Below are 16,651 nucleotides of genomic sequence, written 5' to 3'. Positions count from 1 at the left end.
TATTGAAATTAATTTGGGAATTCCAAAGGGTTTTGAAATTAATTTGGGAATATCAAAGGGTATTGAAATTAATTTGGGAATTCCAAAGGGTTTTGAAATTAATTTGGGAATATCAAAGGGTATTGAAATTAATTTGGAATTCCAAAGGGTATAGAGTTTTAATTAATTTGGGAATTCTAAAGAAACAAAATTTAATTCCCATCATTAACTAATTTGGGAATCTTAAAGAAAAAATCCCAACAGAACCTCCTAATCTTGATGCGATCGAGATCGATTGGCTTGTAGATACATTCGTTACAAGGACAAAGGACAGCACTCTCATTATGCAACTCTTACATCAACATTGTGCAAAGATGGGAAAGTATTCTTTGCTTTGTCCTAGCAATGCTGGAACGTCAAGGAAGCAAGATATTGTTCTAATTGTTGATCCCCTTATCACAAATAGAAGAGTTGCTTTAGGGAGAATAAGGAAATGTTTAACCACTCAGTCATTCTGCTCAACTTCCAATCGTTATATTAATGACAGAATATCATAAAGTTGAGCTTGGTGAGATTTCAACAAGGCACAGTGAAGAGCTTGTGTCCTTTCTTGAGAGAACTGGTGTTCACAAGGCTGATCATAAAGTTGAGCAATGGTATGTGCAGCAGACAGTGAGGGTATTGAAATCCAAGACTATGAAGATAGCAGCTGTTTTGGAGTCCATTGCAAGTGCTAGGAGGATTTCCCGTAAGCAACTATTCTGATGCATCGGCTTTCATTATTACATATCCGGTCAACAATGAGGTTTGAGGTGCCAAGGTAATTTAGCTTAATTACTCATTTTTTTAATCTCTTTATTCTTATAAAAATTAATAAATTTAGTTGGGGCATTTACACACATACCACTCAACTTCTACGTATTTACAAACTCACACAGAAATTTTGATTTTACATTCATGCCACCCCAATGTTTCTTATCACATAAAAGATATCACCCTTTAAACTAAAAAAAAAAGGCGAAATATACAATTTAAAACAAAGGTAAAGTGACAAGAATGTAAAAATTGAAAGTTTAAATGTTAGATATATAAATACATAAGAATTGGATGGTATGTATGCAAATATCCCCTAATTTTAATGTCATGGTATTCAAATATAAAATTAAAGCCTTCTATTTTCTCCATTAAAGTGATATACATAATTTCAAGTAGTTCAATCATTTTGATCCTTAATTGATGAATTTGATTGCATAAGAATAAAACATATTTTTAAGGTTCATATACGTAGTGCATTCCTATACAAATTCTTACAATCTTATATTGAGTAATATTCTCATACAAATTTTTCTGTGCGCCTTCGCGAGGTAAACGCGATCGTGGTCAAGATGTTAAAGGATCGCGAAGTCATTCCGAGACAAACAAAATGGACGGCATCAAACTTTATTTGGTGAGGTTTTTCCAAAATCTACACTCTTAATTTCAACACTTCTTCAAAACTTTATAATACATATTAATATTATTACAAAACAATGTTTTAAATTTTATTTAACATATAAATAACAACAACTTAGAATAGGTTAGTTAGATGTGTTCCTTCTTCTCTCTCTCCTCTTCTCGCAACGAGACGGCAAAGCCATCAAATGACGGTCAGCCTTCAGGTAGCAATCGAGGCGACAACAGAGAGACGACAGAGAAGCTTTGGCTGTATTTCAATAGATTTAAATAGCATACCTATAGGACGCTAAGATCGTTCGTCTGACACGACGTAAATCCTCACATAATCTTTTAGAACTTTCTACGATTTTTATATTGTACGATATAAGTTCTAAACTTTTTAGGATTTCGAGGTAGTTGTTTGATACGACATAAATCCTCATATTTCCTCGGGTCATTTACATATGAAATGTAGACATAAGCTCTGAATATCTAAATAACATGCAGAACTTAATATCACATAATTTCCTTTTCAAATATGTAAAGTTAAATCATAGGTTAGTTTGAAATGTTACTGAATGTTCTTCAGTATTTTCGACATCTCCTACTTTTCGCCCCTTTGGATTCGAAAATAACTGTTCCTATTTGAACCTATCCCATTTGACTTTTCCTATGAACAATTGTGGAAACCTAAACGTTGAATTCTTGAAGATGAAACCCCAATCTTAATCGAGAGTTTTCTTAGGTGATTTCAGTTGTCTAAGATGTAATTAACTATAGGGGTTTGCCTCTATAGGAAATTAAGAAACCAAATTAAGCTAAACCCTATCTAATCTGTGTATTAGATAGGAGAACTTGTTGGCTATAAATTCGCAGACCAAAAATAGAATCATAAACTTTTAAATTTAGATAGTTAAGCTTACTAATAAGTGATACAATCATCTTTCTAGATGATATATCATTTATGGTATCGTGCTCAGTTATTTAAACTATTAGATATATGATGAGGTCTGTCTGGTCTCATCATTTTTCAAAATAAAGGATATCATTTTCACAAAATTAAAATGACATTATATATTATACTAAATTTAAATTTTAAAATCTTATTTAAAAAAAATAGTCGACAGTGTGCTGGATTTTTATGTGATTATCATTGTGAATGTTTTGACATGCATCAACTAGAGAAATATGTCAAAGATAAACGATAATTAAGAACCTCCATAATTATTTTAAAAACTATTTAAATTAATTATAATATAATTTAAGTTTTTTTTTAAGACTTATTTTATAAAAGGTTTAAAAACCAAACAAATATAATGTAAAAAATAAAATTAATTAAATTAATAAAAAAAATGATGTGAAATAGGCCTTAAAGCATGACCAAGTTCTTAATAATCATTCTCCTCCACCCCTTCTCCATTTGTACGGAACAAAGAATGCGTCACTCTTCCCACAGAATTGTTAACTGGGGACGGGCGAATTCTTCAAGCAGCTGCCATTTGGCCGATTACCTTTTGCAGTTCGCTTCTCCAATTAACTTCTTCATAACGGGCCCCACTTCCGCCTGTATCTTACCTATTTTCCACAATATATAATTAGTAGCCATTGAGGAACAGTAAAAATCTGTAAGCTATCGAATTCCGTGCATGTCATGATCTATCCAATCATCGAGTTTGACCACTTTTGAGCTATCATTTTGACATTATATATTTACATTACACAAAATTTTCACATTACATGCATTATTTCATATTTAGATCATGTGACATATGTGTAAAAATTTAAATTTTAGGGTGTTGGATATGTAAATACATAGGAATTAAGTGGTATGTATGTATTAATTTATAAATATGTATTCATGAAATTTAAAAGAAGTTTTGTTAGGGACTGACGTATCATACAATAAGAGCTGTGATCTTGGTATTATGAGCTTAATATGGTTAGGTTTTTTTTATTGCGTTTTAATTGTATTGAATAATTTATTAAGTTAGACAAAAATGATGTATCAATAAGACATTTTTGTGTGGACGAAAAAAGTACGACCAACCCTTTAGTTAGCAATAAGGGAGAAATATCTGATTGAAGTCGGGATGTCAGCTGCGTTCGGACAACGGATGCGGTACACTGATCGCGTGAATTTTTTTCCTTTCCCGCGATCGGTGTATCGCGTCCGGACAACGAACGCGATAATTTTTTGCAATAAGGAGTATTTTGGAGATAAATATAAAAAATAATATATATTTTTTAATGTAATGTTGAGATAAACGTTTAAATAAGGATTTTATTGAATAATCATCATAAATATACAGATTTTATAGATTTATGGTCATAAATGTGGATATCATTTAAAAATTCTTAAATGGATATATCATAATAAATTTTCTCTAATAAATTTATAATAAAAGTGGCGCCATATTAACTGCCATTTTATTTAGTTAAATACAAAACTATAAAAAGGATGTGTTAAATGAAACTTTTTCAATAATTATCATATTTAGATCAGCCTTCTTATATTCAACTAAAGTGATTTATATATGATTAAAATATTTTATATTAGGTAAAATATAATCTTCCGCAAAATATAATTTCTTTGAAAAAAAAAAATAAATTTAATTTGAATAACAAATTTTACACATAGCAAATTTTTTGTATTTATGATTAAAAAAATTATATCTCATATTGATACGCAAAACAAAATTTCATCATTCAGCACGAATCTTGATGCAATTCTTTTAAAAAGAAATATTCAAACTTCGATTAAGAGTCATCCGGATCCGGATCCGGAACTCCGATTTCAGCAAACTTATAGTCAAATTGATCGGCTCAAAGAAACAGACCTAATGACATGAAAGTCAGTCCAATCTGAGTCAAATCAAGCCCGAATCAAATCATCAAACCACTCCTGGAGAATTTCCGGAGGCATTTGAAAGGTCAAACAGATGTCGAGTCGAGCGTCTCGACAAGACGAATCCAACGAGCCTAAAATTGCTAAATTCCAATATTGTTAAGACACTCAAATGTCCATCAAACGTCATCTGATCAAGGAAAGCCCTCCAGACCGTCAGATCAAAATGGTTCATATTCCAGCATTAATTGCACTTAAAACACTATAAATAGAGCATCACCCCTCACATGGGGGGAGGAGGCTTAAGAGAAAACTTAAGGCTTTGAGAAGGAGCTCAAGTGGCTTTGAGAAGGAGCTCAAGTTCAAGATCATCTTTCGCTATCGTCGATCTTCGTCGACCACCACTGACCGTCGACAACCACAACTGACCTCCGTCGACCACCGCCGACCGGCATCGGTTTTAAACTATCGCCAACCCCCGCCGACCTCCGTCAACCACTGCTGACTAGACGTCATCAGTCGATGTTGTAACTTGGAAAGCTAGTAACCATTTCCTGCATGTGGGACAAGGGACATCTGTAATCATCAACTTATAGTGAATTTTTACAACTGGGCTAGGCTTCATGATTTTTCCCCTTTATGGGATTTCCACGTAAAAATTTCTGGTATTATCACAGCTTGATTCAATTTCATCTGAGTGTGTGCTAAATCCTCGCGCAACGCTAAGACGATAATACATTACTCTACCGGCACGAATTTTCTAGCACGAATCATTTTGGCGCCGTCTGTGGGAAAGTTTCAATCCCACAACTAAAGCACTTACGCGGTTTACTACATGACCACCGGACACAATGTTTGTGACAACGGAGCATCCCGCTCCAACACCAATCGGTCGAGGGAGCAGTCACGAAGCCAAGGGCGGCATGCTTCTTCATCTTCCCGCCCTGAAAGAGGCTATCTTGCTAATAAAGGTGTTTCAGTTCCTTCTATAGAAGATCGAATGCATATAATAGAGGAGTCTCAACTAGAAATCCTATGACTCCTACGCGGGGCTCAACAACCGTTGCCCACACCATTAACTCTGCGACGTATGAGAAACATACCGCTCGGAGGAAATCGTACCCGGCTCGCCTCCTCAAGAAGGAACACATCCCCTGTTATGTCGTGATGCTGAACTCCTAAATACCACAAGTTCCACTCATCCATCTTGTGCAACTCATCCGACATCGCCACATCTTCCTATCATTTCGGATGATGTCATTCGCAATGAACTACGACGCCTCGTCCGGGAAGAGTTTCCCCTGAAGCAAAAGGATCGTTTCTACTTCTACACTCACATACATGAATCCTCTCCCTTAGTGGATGTGGTCTTCCACCACCCCATCCCAACAGGCTTCAAGCTTCCGAACATCGATACATATGAAGGGATAATCAACCCCTACGAACATATTGATCATTATCGAACTATCATGCACATTCAACATGTCTCTGATGCACTTCTGTGTCAGGTTTTTCAAACTACTCTTAAATGAAAAACTCAAACCTGGTTCTACTCTCTGTCATGGGGCACTATAAACACATTTAATGAGCTTGTCGGACTGTTTGTAGAACAGTTCGTAGTAAACCGACGGATCATCAAAGATTCATCCCATCTCTCGGGAATTTGTTAAAGCGAAGGAGAATCATTGAAGGATTACTTCTGCAGGTTTTCTACTGAAGCCCGACAGATCCCGGGAGTAGATCCAGAGTTCCTAAGAGGAGTCTTCCTTGGGGGGCTCCGCCCAAGACCTTTCTACTCATTGTTGATGCGGGAGACAGTTCATTCTTATGCTGACCTTGTTCACCGTGTTGAGACACAAATCTCTGCAGATGAGACCATCATTTCTCACAAGGAACAATTTGAGCGATTGAGGGGCAAGCGCAATAATAACGCTGGGGATACCAATCAATTCTCACAACGAAAAAAGTTTAGGCCACAAGGGAATCGTGAGCAACGATCAGAAAAAGAATACACGCCACTCAACATGTCACGTGTTAACATCTTAATGACAATCAATTATGAAGAGTGTCAAGTGGCCAAAGTCGTTAAGAAATCCAGATGGTGGAGACCAGTCTCAATATTGTCATTTCCACCGTGCAAAAGGACATTCAACAAAAAGATGTTTTCAATTAAAGGAAGAATTGAGCGTCTAATATGACAAGGTCACCTAGGTCGCTATTTACAGGAACAATGTGAGGGGAACCAAAAGAGAACTGTTGGAGTTATTGAATGAGAAGTATATATCCAACTCATATTATCTGAGTAAAAGACTGGCTTATAAACTCTTAATTTTATTTTAGCAACATTTTTATATTGCTTTAAAATATCATTTCAATAAAATTTTCTTATTTTCTAACGAAAGATTTTTGTGTAGAAAATTCCCTTGAGGATGAGAAGCTATACCCCTAAAAGTCAAGCCCAAGAGACAAGACTCGACGGGAAGATATGGTACTTCTAAAATTCAAGCCCAAGAGGCAAGACTTAATGAGAAGCTACCATACCCCTGAAAGACGAGCCCAAGAGGCAAGTCTCGATGGGAAGCTAGTTGTGGACATGATCCTCACTAGAATGACTCCATGAGAGCAACTAGTTGACAGGGTCTCCACTCAAAGTCCTTAGAAGGCTACAAGCCTCATAAGGCACAGGTACACTCAAACACCTCAGAAGGTTACAAGCCTCAGAAGACACATGTACATCAAAGATCTCAGAAGGCTACAAGCCTCAGAAGGCCTATAGGTACATCAAAGACCTCAGAAGGCTACCAGCCTCAGAAGACACAAGTGAATAAAAATTCCTCATAAGGCTACAAGCTTCAGAAGAACTTTGCACAATTAAGATGCTACAACAATCGTGGAAACAACAAAAAAATACATTGTTATCATCTACAATTGTCACTTTAGATGAATAAAAAAACTACAAATACCAACATCTACATGTATAAGGGCTACAACAAATCAGTTCATCTTCAATTAGAGTCGTCATCGCTTTCCTAAAATTTCGGTATTTCTGATGATCGTTAAGGGGTCTCTAGATATCACCACCACATAAAGCATGAAAATTCCCCTCTCATGGCGAGGTGAGAAAACTACATCATTTCTTCATCACTTTCATAACGTGTCAGAGCAGCACGAGCATCTCCTTCGGAATATGCGACGCTCCACCACAATGGGTTGCGTGGTCGCAACGCTCCGCCGCGACGTTTCGTGGCAACTCTTCACCGCAACGTTTCGCCGCAACATTTCGCCACAACGTTTCGCCGCAACATTTCGCCACAACGTTTCGCCGCAACTCTTAGCTGCAACGTTTCGCAGCAACACTTCATCGTAACATTTTGCTGTAAAATTTTGTTACAACTCTTCACCGCAACACTTCGCCGCAACTCTTCATCGCAACGTTTCATAACTCTTAGCCGCGACGTTTCACCGTAACATTTTGCCACAACTTTTCGTCGCAACACTTCACCGCAACTCTTCGCCACAACACTTCACCGCAACTCTTCGCCACAACGAGAAAAAAGATCCCGTTGCTTATCTGCTACGCTAGACGGGGACGACTTTCTTCTTTTGGGAAATCCCGAATCACCTTGTAGGCAGGGATGGGGACTACACCTTTTTTCTTATCTCCTTGGTCTATTTATAGGCTGAAAAAACAACTCATATTCATGATAAAATTAATTAGTCATTGAAAAAAATAGTTATTTATTAAAAAAAAAAGAAAAAAAAACTTTTCATTTTATATTCCTTCAATTTTTGACCTTTTAAATTCTGTCTCTATGACTGAAATTAATTAAAACTAAAACAACTGATAATTAAAAGAAATTAATTTAAAAAACTCTTCACATTATGGGATTTAAAAAAAAAAAGAACATTTAAATGTTCATTTTTATTTAATTCTTGCTTCTTCAGCTCCCCTTTAAAATCTGAAGTCAGATTTGGATTCTTTTAATTAATTAAAAGCTGCTTAAGCTCTCAAAATTTAATTTAATTTAATTAATTATTAATTAATTCCTACTGCTTGGGCTCTCTTCAGCTTCCCTCTCTCCGTGACCCACTTCAAATTCCAGACTCCCGGCCAGTCGGGTCTCGCTCTGCCCGCCGGGTCACATGTGATCTGACCATCGAGTGGCGGGTCAGGTTTTGGCCTGGTAAAAAACTTTTTGTATATTAGTTTTGGTGGGATTTGAACCCCCACCACTTACAAACGGCAAAAAGCTGCATACTAACTGAGCTAGACTCAGTTTACTAGTTTATTAAGGATAAAGATTATTCTTATTTATATACCATAGCAATAAAGTATATATATTTAAAATTTTTATGCCCTCTATGAAACGTTTATGGATATTAATATTTTCGGACGAAAAAAAGAAAAATTTTTTCGCCCGAAAATATTGGGGCAACTGATACGCAACTAACAAATTTTCATTATCCGACACGAATCTCGACGCAATTTTTTAAAAAGAAACATTCAAACTTCTATTAAGAGTCATCCGGAACTCCGATTTCAGCAAACTTATAGTCAAACTGATCGGCTCAAAGAGACGGACCTAATGATACAAAATTCAGTCTAATCCGAGTCAAATCAAGCCCAAATCAAATCATCAAACCACTCTTGGAGGATTTTCGGAGGCATTTGAAAGGTCAAACGAATGTCAAATCTAACGAGTTCATAGTCGAATTGAGCGTCTCGACAAGATGAATCCAATGAGCCCAAGATTGCTCAATTTTGACATTGTTAATACACTCAAATATTCATCATATATCATTCGATCTAGAAAACCCTCCGAGCTGCCTGATTAAAGTGACTCATATCCGTCCGATCAAAATGGTTCATATTCCTGCATTAATTGCACTCAAAACACTATAAATAGAGCCTCACCCCTCACATGAGGGGAGGAGGCTTAAGATATACCTTGAGGCTTTGAGAAAGAGCTCAAGTCCAAGATCATCATCGCCATTGTCGATCGCCGTCGGCCACCACTGACCGTCGACAACCACTGCTGAACTCCGTCGACCACCGCCGACCGACATCGATTGTCGTCAACTACCATCGATCACCGCCGACCTCCGTCAGCCACCGCTGACTAGACGTTGTCAGTCGATGTTGTTAATTGGAAAACTAGTAATATTTTCCCGTCTGTGGGACAAGGAGCATCTGTTATCATCAACTTACAGTAGATTTTTACAACTGGGTCAGGCCCCATGGTTTTTCCCCTTTACAGGTTTTCCAAGTAAAAACTTCTGGTGTTATCACAGCTTGATTCATTTTCATTTGAGTATATGTTGAATCCTCGTGCAACGCTAAGACGATAATTCATTACTCTACCGCCGCGAATTTTTTAGCACGCATCACATATATATTCATAATTAGATAATTTTTATAATATTATTTAAGTAAAATCTTATATTTACTCAAGAAATTATAATCATTATTTGAATTTTGTTTATCTTTTAAAAAAATATAGGTGTTGTGTGCTAAAAAATTTGCGGCTGCAGAGTGATAAATTAACATCTTAGTATTTTATGAAGATTTAACTCGCTTATATACAAAGGAAATAATTAACGAGGAGGAACAATAAATTTTATATGAAAAATTTTGAAAGTGAATAAGACATGCATGAAGCCTAGCCCAACCAAAATAATTCACTATATAGTTGAAAGCTATGAAGTTTCTCTCATCTCTCTAATTGGAGAAGATGAGATTACCTAAATATTAAAACTTGATTGTCTTTCTGTTATTACAACAATAATTGCTAAACACCAAATGTTGATCAGTTGGGCCATAACAATCTTTAACAGTGGTTGGTGATGATTGTTTGTAATCCCTAACTTTAATTTTTTTTTTTTTACGAAAGTGAAATGCTCTTCCCTTCTAGTCAAGAATGATCTATTTATAATTTATTAGTATGACATTTTAGTAATTTTAGTGTCGGCATTGATGTTTTAGATCATTGATAGTCATTTCAGTATTTAAGTGTCTTAATAATCTCAAAGTAAATGTTATCAACTCGTTCAGTTCTTCTGGTCAAGTGACTTGATTTGGCTATAAGCATGCCAAATTCAAAGATGGTTTGACATTCCAATTAATGCTCCAAATCCTTGAGTTATACTTTAAGTGCTTGAGCTTGGCTTATTTAGTCTCAAATTGATTAACTTTTATTAGGTTTAGACTTATATTGTTAAGATGCTCAATTTAATTGTAAATTCATTGAAACAAAGCTCAGATGAACCTGATTTTCAATTTAAAAGTTACATTATCTAAAATGCATCGATTCATTTTTGACCATGTAAATATTTTTAGTGACATCAATAGTAGATACTATGAGGCATTTTTAATAGTAGTGATTAATAAGTGCTTATACGAGCTTATTTTTGTTTGGGTTTATTTAGAGAATACACCACCATGAAGTAATTTAATAGTTTAAATACACCTTAATTTATGAGCTCTTACAATGATATTACCTAAATAATTAATGCTGACATAAATGTCATATCTTTTTTTCTTTAGTGCCAAAACATTCTCTCTCTCTCTCTCTAACAACTAGTCTACATCTTTTGGAGTTGGATTTGATATAATACTCCTATATGAAATCAGGCTTTTATGCATGAAAGTGGCCCAATTGTCGTCCAAGTTGGATGGGTAGAGTTTTCGGGCTCATGCCATTGATCCAAATGTAAAATTCGTTAATTTCTATAAATTAAAATTATAATAATTATAATTGACCGAATAAAATATAAATAAAATTATAAATTAAGATGTTAATTCCCGATAAGAATAAAAATTTCAGAGCAGTATATTTCTAAAATATTTGGTTTGAAACGTTCGCAAATAAAATTTATTAAAAATAAAGAAAACCCTTATAAATAGCTTTCCGAGTCAGCCCGCCCCAAATTCTTCGTGTCAAATGGCCGGCCTGGCCCGGAATGACCCGAATGACCCGCCCATCATCCTTTTTTGAACTGAACACTTCCATGCGGCTCGGACCGTTATGTCTTCAAAATTAATAAAACAAAAATATAATAATATTGAATTCTAGTAAAATACAGAAGTCCTCTGCAGCCGGCCAGCTCCCCCCATTTACCTCGCTCTCTTTCTCTCTCTCTCCTCCACTCTCCCTAAAAGCCTTCTCTTTTCTCCCCATGCGCACCAGCTCCAGGACGAACTCCGCTCTCCCTCTGCGCAGACAAATCGAAGCTCCATGGCTTCGACTAACGAAACCATATGGAGCCGCGCATGGAGAGTGGCCAAAACCCTCTTCTTCATCACCAACATGCTTGCTTCTCTCCTCCTCGTCTGCGCTCCACCCCTCCTCGTCGTCCTCCTCGACCTCCTACTCCCTTCCACTCTCCTCGCCGCTGTCAACGGCCCGGCTTTCTCCGCTCCATCATTCGCATCTCAAATCAGAACATTTCGCTTCCGGGGTTCCCTCGTCGACCTGCCCCTTGTTTCCTTAGCTAGATCCCTCCTCATTCTCTGTAAGTTGTGTGGCTGAAATGGGGTGAACGGAAGGTGTTTGATGAAATGCAGCTGACGGAACCTTGGGTTTTGTGATGCAGGTTCTTACTTGTGCTGCAACGGCTGGGAGCCTTACTTGGCAGTGACCGGCGTGTGCGCTGGGGCATCGGCGGGGTACGTGCTGGTGAAAGCGGTCGCCATGTTTTGGCCCGATCCTTCGTTTAGGTTTAAGGAGGGCTCTATTGTGGAGGCTCTATTTTTGACTTCTCTGGTTTTGGCTATGGCTCATGTTGTGGTCGCCTACAGGACTAGCTGCAGGGAAAGACGCAAGCTTGTTGTGTATAAAATTGATGTTGAAGCGGTAAGTACTAATCAATTATTTTATCAGAGTTTATTAAATTTGCAGGTTTTGTTCTCTTAGATTTCATGGTGATCTTCTGTTAATGAATTTGTCACGAAAGATGCAAGCAAAAACCCATCTTTTTGCATCTTTAATCGAACTTAAATGCATATAGAATTTGTTCTTTTGCTCATGGCATTGCAGAAGTTAAAACTTGAATTATGGGGAAAATTTTGAGCGTAAATTCTTCGGAGAACTTATAAATAATTTTTTAGCGGAATCAAACGGGCAATAAGAATGCGATCAGAACAAGCAGCAAATGATAAATAATTCAATCAGCGTTGTTTTTGGAAACTATAGGCTGTATATATATTATGGATTTTTGACTAATTGAAGCTTTAGCTGGACATTTCTGGAGATATCTCTCTAAAAAATAAAATTCCTAAAGTTTGTCATTGTTTGGGCTGTGCGAGATTATTTGCTGTGCAGTGTGTTCTGAGGGTTGTCTTTCTGTTTGTCTTTCTTTGATCTTCCATTTCTTTCTATCGTCTCTTGTTTCCTTCATGATCCTTAAAACTGTGAAACAATTGTTTTGAAAGTTTGGCGTAGGATATCTAGAGTAGGATTGTACTTGAGATATACATATCTTCTCAAACTTTAAGGGTATGTTTGGTTCGAAGTAATTGGGGAGAATGCAGAAATATTTTAATTAGTTCTAAAGATCTGTTAGGTTCCAATAGGATTAATAAATAATTACATTTATCTGAGAAATTCTTAAGATTTGTGGACATTTATTTCCCATTATAAGATCTATCCTCAAATCTCTGAAATTCTGAATCCAATAAGTATAGATTCTGCTTTGTGATTTATGTTCTTAAATCAGGTCTACCGAAATTTTATTGCAATATTTGTTAGCTCTATTCAAGCCTCAAATCTATAAAAATGTAAAAGATATGTGGATTTATGATATCTGATATGCTACCTAATTAGGTAACTGATTTTTAGCCTTTATTTCTCTTATTTATTTCCTATATCAGCTCTTATAGAGGAATACTAAAGGCATAGGACATAGAGTTTGAAATTTGCATGTAATTGCCAAGTTATTTCAAAGATTTGACAAAATGAAAGAGGAAACAACTACAACGACTATAATACTAATAATAATAATTTATTATTATTATTTTCACTAGTTGGATTTCAGTGATTGAGTTTTCTTTTTAACTGAATAGGAAGTTGAAGAAATTTAAAAGAGATAACTATTTGCTGAAGGAGTCCTGGATATTGGACTTAAACTTATTATTTCACTCAATTTTACATAAAAAGTTTATAACCAATTATTTTGTAGGAGTTTAGTGGAAGATTCATCTCTCAGTTAGTGAATTGTTGGTTGTTGTTGGAGTTGTGAGTAAAAATGAGTAAAAATATTATATAAAAGCTTCAGAATTTGTCGTGGGTTCGTAGTATGAAAAAAAAAGAAAAGATCTTTGTAAAACAATTAGATGAAGTTGGTCTCGTTTAAAACTTTGTCAAAAAATTGTAGAAGACCAAGTGTGGCAGATTCACCTCGCCTGAACGATCTCTATAAAGTCTAGTGAACAAGTTCTTTGACAATTGATATTTCAACAAATCTTAGAGCAGGATTTATTGGAACAAATTTCATTTTTCCCAAAAGATCATTATGAAGAGCTGACTTGTAGTTCAAATATTTGTTTTATTTCCTAAATTTCAAACTTGCATGCGTTATAATTCATCTTAATGCATGACAATTAGGCATCTTACATCAAAATTTCAGAGCATTTATTTCACAAAACCATGTTTTCATGCTTCACCTAACCCATAAATATCTCTAATTTCAGGTATCGCTTTATAATAACGACTTTCACAGCTACCATAAGATCACACTGAGCAAGTAGAAGCTTGATGCCATTGTGGAGAAGCCAACGGCTACTAAAGGCAGCCCCATTTATTCTCCGAGACTTCAGGTAGGATTAACAAAGTTCCATCTGTTCTCTTTACTTGTGATGATTGAGCTCTGAATCAAGATTTTGGCCGCCTAATTGTACAGCACAACCGAGCAAATTTCATTATATTTATAGTGTATGTTTGTTAAGCATCCCTCAACCTTTAATTAGCTACAGAACCTCCAACACTTTCGAGACAAATTTTTTTATGGGCTGTTTGGGTGAACCTTCTGAAAATAAATATATTTCTAGGAGTAATTTGAATGCTTTTATTGTAAAATTTGTAAGACTTTTTGTAAATCTAATAAATCAATGTACGTTTTTTATTTATTAGGGTGTATATCAAATACTCTCTCATTTATTGTAATCTTTCGAGGACTCTGATGAGTCTCACAATGTCGAAGGGGTGGAGTGGAGAGAATATTACATACGGAGTTCATATGTATGTGGTTTTCATGTACAATATTGTTGTACAACATATGTTAACAATGTACAACATTGTTGTATACAGAGTTTGCATGCACAATGTACAGTGTTGTACTCTTTTGTACATTATTGTACATCATGTGTACAATATTGTTATACACAAAGTCTGCATGTAATAAATTTTGAACTTACACGGTCAACGGAGAGTGACGAGTGGACAATGCATACATATTGAGAAATTATAGGATTTGGAGTGTTTCAAATTAATTAAAATTTGATGTTGTAATTCTTTTGTCTCAAGTTGTATATGCAAACACAATCTAAACCATGGGTAATGACCATGAACGTGACTAGATCAAAATAAACCCTGTTTATTCTGAGAAAGCATGCCGAGTTTGACCAGCTTGGCAAGCTAGTTAGACAAACTTGCTCAACTGAATTTGTCTAACTCAATTAACAATAATACATCAAGCATTGACTTAGTTAGACAGTTCGACAAACTTGGTCAACTGAATTTGACTAAACCCAATTAACAATACATCAAGGATTGACTTACCCAACTTGTTAAGCAACTTGCCTCATCAATTAGGCAAGTCAGTATGACTAGCTAACCCGACGAGTCAGCATGACCGCTAAACATATATTTACACATTCAGCTTATTTTTCAAAATTTTTTTAAATCTTTTTGTGTAGCCTTCATTACCATTTCTTAGAGAATCAGAGGTTGGCCATGGTGACCCTTTTCAATGTAAAATTTCTCATAGGTTATTATGAGAAGAAAATTAGTTGGGATGTAAGACAGCTATATTGATTTGTCAAATAATTCTAAATATATGGTATGTCTTTTTCTCTGTTACAAGCCCAGTTAAAACAGTAAGAAAAGAAAGTTCATTCAAGTTCAAACATTCAACGCTGTTTTGCTTAACCTTGGAAGACATCTGGAAATTTGTTTAAGATGTATCAATACGTCCTTACAAAGGTGAATCAATTGCAATATATAAATAATTTATATTAGAAAAAAAAAAGGAATATTTACATACATTCCACTCAATTCCTACATTCCACTCAATTCCTATGTATTTATATCTAACACCTAAACATCAATTTTTACATACATACCACCTTACCTATGCATGAAATGTTGCATTTCACTTTTTTGTAGTTAAATAGTGATGTTTTTGTTGTGTTAGGAAATATTTGGGTAGTTCAAATGTAAAAATAAGATTGAGGAGTTAGATATGTAAATACATAGGAATTGGGGGCTATGTATGTAAATACCCCTAACAAAGTTCAATCCGAAAGAGTAAAAAATCTCCAGGAGCAATGCTGCCGTATTATTGTGAAACACATGCATCATTTTGCTTTTATCAGTTCATTTTCTGCTTTTCACATGTCGACCGTTGGAGTAAACTTGCACAACTGATGGTTTCAAATGCTTGGGCCGAGTAGGTAATCTAATATGCTTTGATCTAATGGTCCGGAAAAAAAAATTTATTTAAGTATTCAGACAATTTTCAAATATATATTACTATTTAGAAATATATATTTACTAATTCCATGCTAAACTAATATTTTCAAAAGTTATACCTAAGTATTCAGAAAATTTTCTCTAAGTACTCAAATCCTATCACATACAGGTTTATATATAACAAAGAAGAAGAAAAAAAAGACAATTTTATGAGATTTTGAAGAGTATCAAACAAGAGAATGGATAAAATAAAGTTATTCCATTAAGAATAGTTCATCTCTCTAGTGATGGCCAATAATTTATTGGTGTCTCATTTGTTTTATTAACAAATATGTGCACTCATCTTTTTGCTTAGTGTCATATTCATTTTATTATTGGATAGTTGACAAACAAGCATCCTTATTTTTTAGCAACCCACCCACATAGTTTAATAGTTAATGTATTCAAATGATTTTAAAAATATGATAATATTTTTTTCTTCATATAAAGTTAGATCATATTATTCGGTATTGACCCTTCTTAGCTTGTTTCAAATAGACAAGATGGTACAAGTTTATCCCTTACTATGGTACTTACTGGTTAATTGGTGATTCAAGTTTTTCTCTTTTTTATGGAGTCATAAACATATATAATAGACATTTTTCATAAGCGACATTCCTAATCATCTCAATTAATATTTGAAGCAATCAATGATAAAATCTTGGCC

General features: G+C 35.2%; 1 protein-coding gene across 2 annotated transcripts; it reads left to right on the top strand.

The window, feature by feature from the left end:
- Window positions 1-11,201: 11,201 nt before the first annotated feature.
- On the top strand, window positions 11,202-14,350 carry LOC110033515. Of its 2 annotated transcripts, XR_002294950.1 has the most exons (4): window positions 11,202-11,770; window positions 11,852-12,111; window positions 13,947-14,072; window positions 14,156-14,350. XR_002294950.1 is itself a non-coding variant. In XM_020737529.1 (3 exons), exons 1-3 carry the CDS (start codon window positions 11,494-11,496, stop codon window positions 14,001-14,003), a joined length of 594 nt encoding a protein of 197 aa, XP_020593188.1. In that variant the 5' UTR covers window positions 11,202-11,493; the 3' UTR covers window positions 14,004-14,340. The 2 variants fall into 2 exon arrangements, 1 of the variants encoding a protein (XP_020593188.1); XM_020737529.1 differs by having other exon boundaries at window positions 13,947-14,340.
- Window positions 14,351-16,651: the final 2,301 nt, after the last annotated feature.

The sequence above is a fragment of the Phalaenopsis equestris genome, unplaced genomic scaffold (assembly GCF_001263595.1).
Source record: "Phalaenopsis equestris unplaced genomic scaffold, ASM126359v1 Scaffold000002, whole genome shotgun sequence".
Lineage (NCBI taxonomy): Eukaryota > Viridiplantae > Streptophyta > Magnoliopsida > Asparagales > Orchidaceae > Phalaenopsis > Phalaenopsis equestris.
This window is presented reverse-complemented; position numbering and strand designations above follow the sequence as displayed.

Excerpts from the sequence above, each read along its gene's own strand:
- LOC110033515 (XM_020737529.1), top strand. The coding sequence starts at position 11,494 with ATGGCTTCGACTAACGAAACCATATGGAGCCGCGCATGGAGAGTGGCC. Across the intron at positions 11,771-11,851 it reads TAGATCCCTCCTCATTCTCT|GTTCTTACTTGTGCTGCAAC; the intron begins GTAAGTTGTGTG and ends TTTGTGATGCAG. Across the intron at positions 12,112-13,946 it reads ATAAAATTGATGTTGAAGCG|GTATCGCTTTATAATAACGA; the intron begins GTAAGTACTAAT and ends CTCTAATTTCAG.